General features: G+C 27.7%; 1 protein-coding gene across 1 annotated transcript; it reads right to left on the reverse strand.

Moving 5' to 3' along the window:
* Positions 1-759: 759 nt before the first annotated feature.
* On the reverse strand, positions 760-3,884 carry LOC113387742 (eukaryotic translation initiation factor 3 subunit E-like). Its single transcript, XM_026625110.1, has 10 exons — positions 3,743-3,884; positions 3,555-3,671; positions 3,337-3,498; positions 2,887-3,009; positions 2,422-2,550; positions 2,212-2,315; positions 1,884-2,018; positions 1,307-1,501; positions 970-1,204; positions 760-898 (listed from the first exon to the last, which is right to left on the reverse strand). The coding sequence occupies exons 1-10, from the start codon at positions 3,836-3,838 to the stop codon at positions 872-874; spliced, it is 1,323 nt and encodes a 440-aa protein (XP_026480895.1). The 5' UTR covers positions 3,839-3,884; the 3' UTR covers positions 760-871.
* Positions 3,885-11,583: the final 7,699 nt, after the last annotated feature.

An 11,583-nucleotide genomic window follows, 5' to 3' on the forward strand; every position in this document is an offset into this window, starting at 1 on the left:
TTTTTCATATTTTCTGCTGCAAACTCGTCTATGAGATTATGTTGAAAAGTATATAAAATAATTGAAATAATATATTCGAACTGTATAGTTTTGATAAATCATTAAATTTTGAAGCTTTAAATGATGAAATGAATGTTTTATGGTATGCTACGAATGAATTATTTATCAAAATCGAATGACAAGTTCGAAATGCCCCACTTGAAATTAATTTTTGAAAAATCTTTGCTTAGTTGCTTTGTTTTAGGCCGCCGTTTTAGAAAATATAATAGTGAAAGAGTTTCAAAATATGAAATTAAAGTAATACAGAATGAGAGGCCTAGACAATAAAATAATATGATGGGAGGTGTGCACAGAATTAAACCAAAGTGGGAAAACGTTTGCCCAGTTTGCATGTCCTGCATAGACAACCTCATAAAACATGTATTACTGTCCTGACTTGTCCCTATTTTGATAGGCGAGAAAAGTTACCTTTGCCAGATTCACTCACTACAAAAGTTGAATAATGTTGATAATTAATTGCTAATATATCAAAATTTTTCTGTTGAACCAAAATGAGTGATTACTTTAAATATGTAATGTGGTTATAATTACATTACATACTTAATATAATTTATAAGTGTTTAATAAATAACTTTATTTCATTTTGCTATGAATCCGTGTGATTCGAAGCTTTTAGTACTAATTTTAATCAAGATTCTCTTTTTACCGTGAATACCATCTGATTTCTCTGATAAACAAACTCACAACTCTTACAGTAACCTCATTAGAAACTAGCAAGTACTAAAAACACAAAATATTATAAACATTTTATTTAGGTTCTGCAGAAAAAGTTGCTAAAACACGTTATAGTTAATTATGAGAAAAATACTGCTCAAAATTCCTGCGTTCCCCAACGTATCTAAAATTGAAAAAAAAAACTTGCAAATATTGTACATATTAAAATATTATATCTACATAAATGGATCTTACATCTTGATTTTTAGCTTTATGTTTCCTGTCAACCAAACCTGCCAAAGCTTCTGACCTGACTGCCAACGAATCTATTTTTTCAATTAATTGTTGATATGGACTAAGTGGTTGACCGCCCATAACAACATGCCCCAATTTAGAGTCAATTTTAGCATCTAAACGAGCATTTCTTATCAAATTCACTATCCAGCATTCTGCTTCTTCTGGATTCATGTTCAGTTTTTCAGCTAACATACTGTAATTTTTTAATATTGTAAAAATGTAAAACAATATATATATATATATATATATATATATATATATATATATATATATAATATATATTTTATATACTTGCCCAATGCTGATGCAATTATGTATTCTACAGAAGGTCTCAAAGATCATTAATCGTGCATTTTCTACAAATTCAGATAAACAAGCGATCAAGAAGAAATCATTGTACAAAACTGTTTGGCACTCGTGAAGTTTTTGACGTGCTCCCTCAAAGTCAAAGTTTACATAAAGATGCTCTATGAATTCAGTTATAGGATCTCTGCAATGTTAAGTACACAATTATTAATAAAAGAGAACTTATTTTTATATAATAATTCAAATAGGTCTACTAAAATCCTGAAGTATAATTACATAATTTTGGAAGCATTTAAGATAATAATCATAATTTTGTTTTAAAAATTATTTATAATTAAAAAATATGGAATGAGATTACATCCTATTTCAAAAAGTTTTATCACACAGTAGTTTGAACAAAAAATAAAATATTTTTGTTTTAAAAAAAATCATCTCAAAATATATTTAGAAATATTTTTATCAATAAAGATATTTATTGGTAGATCATAAAAACTGTGTCTGCAGATTAAAGATAATCAGAATGATATAGTTTTTCAATAATACAATGATTTTTAATTAATACTCACCTATATGTATATGATTCCTGTTGAATAACCTTCACTAAATCCTTCAGTGCATTTCTACGAGTGCGATTGATTATGACTGCTGTTGCCAAATATCGTAGTACATGTGGACACATAGTTTGGATAGCATTTAGATAACTGTAATAAATGAGCAAATATTAGAGACTTAATTAGAAAAATATAATATCAATAGCATTAATTTTTTTTAATAATATAATAATATACAATACAATATTGAACATTTTAATTTGATTATTTTTATTAAAGTCAAGACGAAAAAAGATTATAATATCTATTTTTAAATAATTAAAAATAAGAACTAAATACTTACGGTGGTTTGTAAAGAAACATTTCCACAATCAGGTCACGGCCTTTAGCATGATTGAAAAATACAAACAAACTCCAATGAATGAGCCAAGTTCTTTGTTGCAGAACCTAAAAAAATGTTCATAGTAATGTAGATATTTAAGACATATTTCATAATTTCATAACAAAACAAATAGCTCATAATAATGAAATTAAATTATGAAAGCTAACTTACCTGAATATTACTTCCAAAGGAATTATTATCAATATAGTCACGCAATTTATTCAAGTCTTCTAATGCAGCATCCCAATTTTGAACCAACACTTCAGACGCTAATTTCCCCCAAAGCACATTAATATAATTCTAAAAAGAAAAAACGCTATTTTAACATTGCTCAAGATTGAATAGATTTCAATTAAGAAAAATTTTACTAATTCTACTAATTATATATTGAAAATCATTGAATATAATATCACAGTAATGATTAATTTTAAACATATATGATCAAATAAATTATTAAATTGATATTATAATTATTACAGGAAAATAGTTTTTAAAAAAGGAAGCATTAATTCATTACATAAACTTTACAAAATAATTGTGAAATCCTTTACAACTAAATTGCAATTCCGAATTATTATTAATAGAATTAAATAAAGATACAATTAATTACTATATCTACCCAAAAGTATTACAAACCTTGTCAGTTGGAGGCATAACCAGCATGCAGAAGTATAAGTAACTGGTGGAAACGGAATAATTTCCACACTCATAACGGTGTTTGGCTAGCTGATACATACTGTCAATCATCTCTATCTTGAACTAAATGTAAAATTTTTGAATTAAAAATCATAAAATTTATTTAACATAAATAAATTGAATCAAATGATAGATGAAAAATAAGTTCTATTCTATTCTATGTCTATAGAAATCGAGTTGTCATTACTGATTACGACATTTTCTACTAAGCTTATTAAAATATTAATTAATTTTAAACCATGTTTAAACTGTGATATGTAACAGAAATGAAGAATTGGCAGAAGATAATATTGATCAGATTATAATTTTAAATATTCAAATATAACACAACTTGTTAAGAATTCAAAGCACTTGAAACTAAATACTTAAATTTAACTGTTTAATACTCACATCAAATTCTTTAGTAAGATAGTTTATAAGAGTTTTGGGATCCCTCATGGTTTCAACAGTTTTCATTACATCTTCCATTCCCATAATTTTCAAAATAGGATCCACTTCAGTTTGTAGTTCTTGCAATCGAGCAACGACATGAATTCTTCGGCTCTTAAGTTCCTATATAAAATATTTATATAATACTTGTTGGGCTCGTGTTATGTTTATCAACTCACCTCTGGAACTTCCTCATTAGGATACAATTGCTTTCTAATATCAATAGCATAATCTATCATATTAGTTTTACTCAGTATGTCGAGTTTTGCCTGAAGAAGTTCAGTCTCATCGTAAATCTACAAGACAATATTATATTATATTACATATCCATGTTAACAAAAAATCAAAACTGACACATGGTAATTACCTCTTTAGCCGACAAAAATTCTAATAATGGAAATACTAAATGTCTATCTAAATATTGACCATTACGGGAAGTTAAATCAAACTTTGACATTGTCATATTTAAGTTTCTTACACGTAAAATGAAACCATAAAAATTGAAGTTTTACGATGCTTTTTCTATGACAAAACTTTTGTGAACGTGAGCATCGGAAAGGTTACCATAGAGAGAAAAAGGATTGACTTGAGATGATAAACTTGAAATGGTTATTAAATATCGATATCTGATAGTTTATCGAAACTGTTTATCGATTTGGGCTCAACGTAAATTACATGGCCGGTAATCCCGGAACAAACATCTGTAATCTCGTTTTTAGTTCCGTCTCCCGCGATTGGAGTGCTGGTAGCGCTACAAAACGGGCTAAAGAAAATATTTGAGAATCTAATATGGCGGAATAATATTTTAGTGTCAAAGTGTCAAATGTTTGTTAAAAGTTTATAACAAATATCATGTGAAAGTGCGGTGTACAACAATGCGGAACACCAACAAATATGCAAAAATGCATGTATTTCCTGCAGAAAATGACGTAATATGTAAAATGTTAGTAAAATAACTGGAGCCCGGGCTGAGCACTGATGGTGAGAACTAGGGGAATAAGAAGTTTTATCAATATGCACACAACAAAATACTCGCATGTATTACTAGCACTTCTGATATAATTTTTTATTGTAGCTTAATAACTGAGACATTTAACAGTATCAATGCTAGGAATTTTAAGGTTATAAATACAAGACACCCGTCTTACTAAATCCCTTTCTGGAAGGTATGTTATTGAAAAATTATTCTTTTTATAACACTTTTTTGTATTATTCTAATATAACATTTTATTGTAGCTTTTTTGGACTCTACACTAGTAGAGACACAAGGAATGTTTGAATCGTCTCATAATGCATGCGTGAATGATATGGACAGGCCAAGTAAATAACTTTTATCATTAAATGAGCTTTCATCTGTTTATATTATTCTAATATAACATTTTATTGTGCCTTTCTTGGACTTTCTTGGACAGCAGTAGAGCAACAAGGAATGTTGAAGTCAAAAGAAAGGCAAAACCGAAGAAGGAAAACCGTCCCTGAAAGATTTGTTATTTAAAATTTTTTATACTACAATTTATGTTCGTAGCAAATGATTCTAGATTTATTTTTTTTTAGCAGAGGTTCTTAACTCAAGATATAAGCCGTGCAGAGACCAGTTATGAAAATAACAAAATTTATACAATATAACAAATGTGTTGAGAAAAGAAATCAGAAGGATAAATATACAAAAAAAACATTGAGGCAGAAGTTACGAGAAAGTCTCAAATGTGCTGAAAATTTTGCTTATCTCCCAGCTACATTAAATAAGAGTGCTCCTAATTTTATATTAAGTCAACTAAGAGAACATACGAAAAAGCCAAAAGGTTGAAAATTTACACTTAATGATAAAATTCTTGCTTTAACTCTGCATAAAATTTCTCCAAGAGGTTATTACTTGTGGAGAAAAATATTTGTTTTGCCTGCTCCTCAAACATTGAGAAAGTTGCTCTCAGCAATTCCTTGTATTGTAAATTCCTTGTAATGTAAACATTGGGTTCAGCTATGGCACAGAAAAAATATGTGAATAGCAAAAACTGTATTCTGATGTTTGATGAAATATCATTATCATCTGCATTATTTTACGACTGTAAAAAGGATCATATTGTTGGTTTTCAAGAACTGGCAAATGGCATTCATTGTTTCATGAATGTGTTTTTTTTATAAATCTATGGTAATAAATAATGAAGTTGTTAAATGTTTTAGCAAATGTAGAAATTGTAAATAAGTGGCTACTTCATGGAGTATATTTTGCTATACAGCTTATTTCTATTTATTATTGGTGATAATACGTTTAACAGATATCGAGAAGTATATAGATCATGAATTGTACAATAATTTACCGGATAACAGCAAAATAGTTTTCAAATGACATACCCATACAGTAATTCATTTTAGTAAGCTGTTGATATGCTTTTCAGATGAAAGTAATTTTGGTTTTATCTTTTAATTAAATTGGCAAATGTGTTTGCATATAACTTTCTTGAACTTTTGCCAGTTACTGTTATGAGAACATAATGATTTCTTTTTCTTTGTGATAATGATGATAATGATATTTTGTTCAACATTTTAAAGCAGATTAACACAATGTGCAGAAAAGGTTTTCAGATAGAGACTATACATAGATTTAATGTAACTTAATCATTATTTGATTGAGCACCAAGATGAATATAAACAGAGTTATTTTACAAGAATATCTTAGGCATAAATTTTATTCCTTATTTTTGAATATGTTCCTCTTTTTTGATTGCAATACAAATTTATGACCTTTTTGAATTGTTGTTGCTGGGATTTTAAGTTACCTTTTGAGCGCATTAAGAGAGTTCTAGTAACTTCTATCTCTTGTTTGGTATTTATTATTCAGATCAATTCTCAATACGTTAGTTATATGGTATAGATAATGTCTAAATTATATTTAAATTTTCTAGAAATCTAGAAAAAGATATATATAATTTAGATAGTTTTTTGACATGAAAGCACACACACACACATAATAGGAGTCTGTGCCCTTGGGCAGGTCTGTGAGCTAGAACTCGATCTTAATCAGGGAAGAATAGTGTGTGATATGAAATTGTCATTTCATTTTGCAGTGCTGCAATTGGGCTATTTTTGAATACAAGAAAGCGAGGCTTGGACACACCACCGTGTCCACACAAGACATTGAACAACCATATGTACATATATATATATATATATTTTGTAGAGTTTCGAACAAGAATCCAAAAATAATACAAAATAAAAAACAAGAAAAGTTTTTAAAAAAAAACAATTTCTTTATTTAATTATTTGTTTATTGTCGACGTTTCGGAACTAGGTACGTTCCATCTTCAGGACATCTGTCAAGAAACATGATCTTGATGAGATTTTAGCAAACAATATGTTTAGGAAAAGAAAATAGATTTTTCTTAAATAATGAATTAAATTGTAAAAAATATAATAATGTACAGAAATATGATAATATGTTCAAAATAAAAATGATAAAAATAAATGAGTGGATTATCAGAACAGGATATTAAAACATAATAGAAAATTTTTTTGAAAGTTATGGAAATTTTTTAAGAAAAGGTTAATGACAAAGTTGAATTAATTACCTGTATGTTTGAATATTTGTTAGCACTTTTTCACTAAACAAGCTTTTTTAACAAAAATGATTTTGTGAGTTAATTTTCCGCCGAATAATTAGATTTTGTAAATCAAAATTACTAAAAAATTTGTCTTTTTTTTTTTTTTTTAAAATTATTATTTGAAAACACAAATAATATTGTTCTCTAGGATGTTGTTCGATTGGCTTTCAAAAATTAACTAAATGAAACTGGTGTGCCCTTTGTAACACGTGTAAACACTTGAACGAGAGATGTGAGATTGTATGTGTGTGTTTTTATATGTCAGGGTGTGAATACTTAAATTGTTGATCTTAAAAGGAAGTCGATATTAATTGTTTGTCAAAAAGTGTAAAAAATTTAAATATGAATCATGTAATAGGTTGTGATCTGATCTAATGTTGACACTGTTAGAAACATTTATGAGGATGAGACAACTCTCCGCGAATAACCTTCTAAAGATGCAACTTTCGTGATATAAAATCTTTGGAGTGAAATTAAATGAATGGGCGTTTTCTATAGAGTGTTGTACTAGGGTACTTTTGAAATTTTTTTTGTTTATGGTGGACCACACTTAGTTCATGTTGTCTCATTCTCTTGTGTACATATTGGGAGGTTTGTCCAATATATTGAAAAGCACAGTCATTACAAGAAACAGAATATACTACATTAGTATTGAGATTGGATGGGGTGGGGGATTTAATGTTCGTAAAGAATTGGTTGAAGGAGTGTAAGGATGAGCCTGATACTAAAATGTTTTCTTCTAACAAAATTTTGGCAAAATAATAATATAAATCTTCAACGTATGGTATGCTGCAGTAAATAAGATTGGTGTTTTTGATGTTAGTACTGGTATTGGGAGAATTAATTTGTGTTTTTAAGAAAGTTCGTCTTTTTTGAATAACTGAATGAATGAGATTTTTTGGGTAACCATTTTCAATTAGAGTTATTTTTACTAGGGATAAATTTTGTGGATGGAAAGTTTGGTGAGACAACAAAATAGCATGGTCTGTAAGGGAAATAATAGTGTTTATCTTATAGTTTCTGGGACAGTATGAGGAATAGTGTAAGTACCTACCCGACCATGTCGTTTTTCTATACCAATTTGTTCGAATAAAGTTATTAGTGTTGTAAACGGATACATCCAAGAAATTAAGTCTGTTGTTATTTTGTAGTTCATGTGTGAAAATTATATTATTGTTAAAATTATTGAAGAGATCTAGTACTGTGTTTATATGATTTTTGTTAATGATAAAAAAAGTGTCATCTACATATCTAATATAAAAGTTAATTTGAAATTTTAAAGTTGAGAAAACGGAAATTTCTAGTGTTTGTAAAACTAAGTCGATGATTCCGGGAGATAAGGGACATCCCATAGCTGCGCCTTTAATTTGAGAATAAAAGTTGTCTTGGCAATGGAAATAGGAGTAATTTAAAATAGTGTTGATAATATGAGTGAAGACTGTTTTCGGAAAGTCAGTAAAGTTACAAATTGTGTGCCAACGTTTATCGATTGAGTTTAGGATTAATTCATGTGGGACACATGTAAAAAGGTTGACCACATCTAAGCTTAGAAATAAGTGATTTTCAGGGATGTTGCGGTTATTAATTAAATTCACAAATTGGTACGAATTCTTAACATAATAGGGAGAATTGATTGTAACATTTTTTAGGACATCAGAAATGAGTTTCGAAATATTGTAAAAAGGAGAGCCAATGTAGGAGACAATCGGTCTGAAAGAGCATTCAGGTTTGTGTATTTTTGGAAGACAGTACATCTTAGGGGAGATAGGGTGTTGTATTTTTAGGTTAAAAGCAAAATTCTCAGAAATTAGTTTTTTGTTTTTCAGATCATTGATTAATTTGAAAGCTATTCTAGAAAAACGTTGTGTGGGATCTTCTGTTAAAATATTATATGTTGTATCATCTTTAAGTAGGTTAAGGACGGAATTGTTGTAAAATTCTTTGTCAAGAATGACTGTGATATTACCCTTATCGGCTGGGCAAACTATAATATTATTAGATTTAATGAAAGCTTTAGTTTCTAAAATGTCTTTGTGGAGTTTCTTTAAATGAAAGTTTTGGAATTTATTATTTACTTTCTTTATATGTTTTACCAGTCTGTCACATAGTTTTGATCTAATGTTATTCTGTTTGTTTGTTTCAATGTTTCTAATGTTGTATTCAATATTACTTAGAATTTTTATGAAATCTGTTTTACTGTATTTCTGAGGAGAGTATGCAAATTTTGGACCTAATGCTAGAATATATTTAACATTTTCTGGAATGTAAATATCAGTTTTATTAACTAACCACTTATCTGTACAAGATTTAGAGATTTTGAAGGGATAGTTGTCATCTCTTTTTTGAATTAAAGTTTTAGTTTTTTTTAATATGTTTTTCTTTAGTAGTATTAAAATGTTTGTTAAATTTATAGTTTTCAAAAGCTAAAAATTGATTTAAGAGGTCTTTGTTCAAAGTATTGGAAAGTGTATTGATTATGTTATCCAGTTGTGATTTCAAGTAATTTATGTAGATAAAAGTATTTTTTATTTCTAGATTCAAAACAGACATTTTCAGGTAATTAATTTGTCGTTCAATTTTATAGATGTTGAAAGTGTTGTATAAGAATTGTTTGTTTATAATATTAGAAATAAAATTCGGTATAATCCATTCATTTTTACATCGAATTAGAAATATTTTTTTGTTAATAACATTAGCATATTTAGAGTTAAGTTTTGAATATTTTTTCATTAAACATATTTGTTTGTAATCTACAGTTCTTGATAAGTTTTGAAAGAAATTTCGTTCCATAATGTTCTTGGAATATATTGAATGGTAGAGTCTTGGATTTGTGTATATTTTGTAGAGTTTCGAACAAGAATCCAAAAATAATACAAAATAAAAAACAAGAAAAGTTTTTAAAAAAAACAATTTCTTTATTTAATTATTTGTTTATTGTCGACGTTTCGGAACTAGGTACGTTCCATCTTCAGGACATCTGTCAAGAAACATGATCTTGATGAGATTTTAGCAAACAATATGTTTAGGAAAAGAAAATAGATTTTTCTTAAATAATGAATTAAATTGTAAAAAATATAATAATGTACAGAAATATGATAATATGTTCAAAATAAAAATGATAAAAATAAATGAGTGGATTATCAGAACAGGATATTAAAACATAATAGAAAATTTTTTTGAAAGTTATGGAAATTTTTTAAGAAAAGGTTAATGACAAAGTTGAATTAATTACCTGTATGTTTGAATATTTGTTAGCACTTTTTCACTAAACAAGCTTTTTTAACAAAAATGATTTTGTGAGTTAATTTTCCGCCGAATAATTAGATTTTGTAAATCAAAATTACTAAAAAATTTGTCTTTTTTTTTTTTTTAAAATTATTATTTGAAAACACAAATAATATTGTTCTCTAGGATGTTGTTCGATTGGCTTTCAAAAATTAACTAAATGAAACTGGTGTGCCCTTTGTAACACGTGTAAACACTTGAACGAGAGATGTGAGATTGTATGTGTGTGTTTTTATATGTCAGGGTGTGAATACTTAAATTGTTGATCTTAAAAGGAAGTCGATATTAATTGTTTGTCAAAAAGTGTAAAAAATTTAAATATGAATCATGTAATAGGTTGTGATCTGATCTAATGTTGACACTGTTAGAAACATTTATGAGGATGAGACAACTCTCCGCGAATAACCTTCTAAAGATGCAACTTTCGTGATATAAAATCTTTGGAGTGAAATTGTTTTTTTTTAAAAACTTTTCTTGTTTTTTATTTTGTATTATTTTTGGATTCTTGTTCGAAACTCTACAAAATATACACAAATCCAAGACTCTACCATTCAATATATATATATATATATATATATATATATATATATATATATATATTAAATGGTGGATAATGTGTACATATATGTACACTATGCTATTCGTACAAAGTTTATGAATCTTAGTAGCATCTATTGTAATCATATATAATGTTATATATATATTTATTGTAATGTAATGTAATGTTATATTATATGTATTGTAATAGTATAATGTAACATGTCATTGTTAAAATTATACGCTTTTTTATATTCAATTTTGGTTTTTTAATTTAAAAAAAAAATTTGAATTCAAACGGTCTATATAATATTGGTGCATTTCTTCAGCATTTTATATTCGCACCCATGGTCGACGCTGGCGCCATCTACATCGGGAGACGGAAACTAACCCGGGAAAATTGACAGTTTTGACCGAAAAACGTGGCAACGAGATATGGCCCGAGAGAGCGATCTATATACTCTTCTTTTATCTATGGTAAATTATTATATACATAACTAATTAAAATTACAAATTATAAATCAAATACTAAAAATCAAGTTAAAAATCGATGTCTTACTATATCAGATTATCTTTATCTATCAACTCAGATTCAAATTTAGTTGTTTCAAAAAAGGTATACTCTTTTTATATCTATGGTAGCCGTTTGAACGTTGGTACACACAACCAATTTTTAAATTTCTTTGCATTCACTAAGGAGAATTCTGACTTTTGGAGAACATAATTTGTAAATTTGACAGTTAAATAAATGTTCGAAAAACGTATTTAATAACAATTTAGACGGAGC

This window comes from Ctenocephalides felis, unplaced genomic scaffold, assembly GCF_003426905.1.
Source record: "Ctenocephalides felis isolate EL2017-DRISC unplaced genomic scaffold, ASM342690v1 CF-g0.4_SCAFFOLD_03572, whole genome shotgun sequence".
In the NCBI taxonomy this organism is placed as follows: Eukaryota; Metazoa; Arthropoda; class Insecta; order Siphonaptera; family Pulicidae; genus Ctenocephalides; species Ctenocephalides felis.

Excerpts from the sequence above, each read along its gene's own strand:
- LOC113387742 (XM_026625110.1), bottom strand. The coding sequence starts at position 3,838 with ATGACAATGTCAAAGTTTGATTTAACTTCCCGTAATGGTCAATATTTA. Across the intron at positions 3,499-3,554 it reads CTAATGAGGAAGTTCCAGAG|GAACTTAAGAGCCGAAGAAT; the intron begins GTGAGTTGATAA and ends TATTTTATATAG. Across the intron at positions 1,502-1,883 it reads CAGGAATCATATACATATAG|AGATCCTATAACTGAATTCA; the intron begins GTGAGTATTAAT and ends TTAACATTGCAG.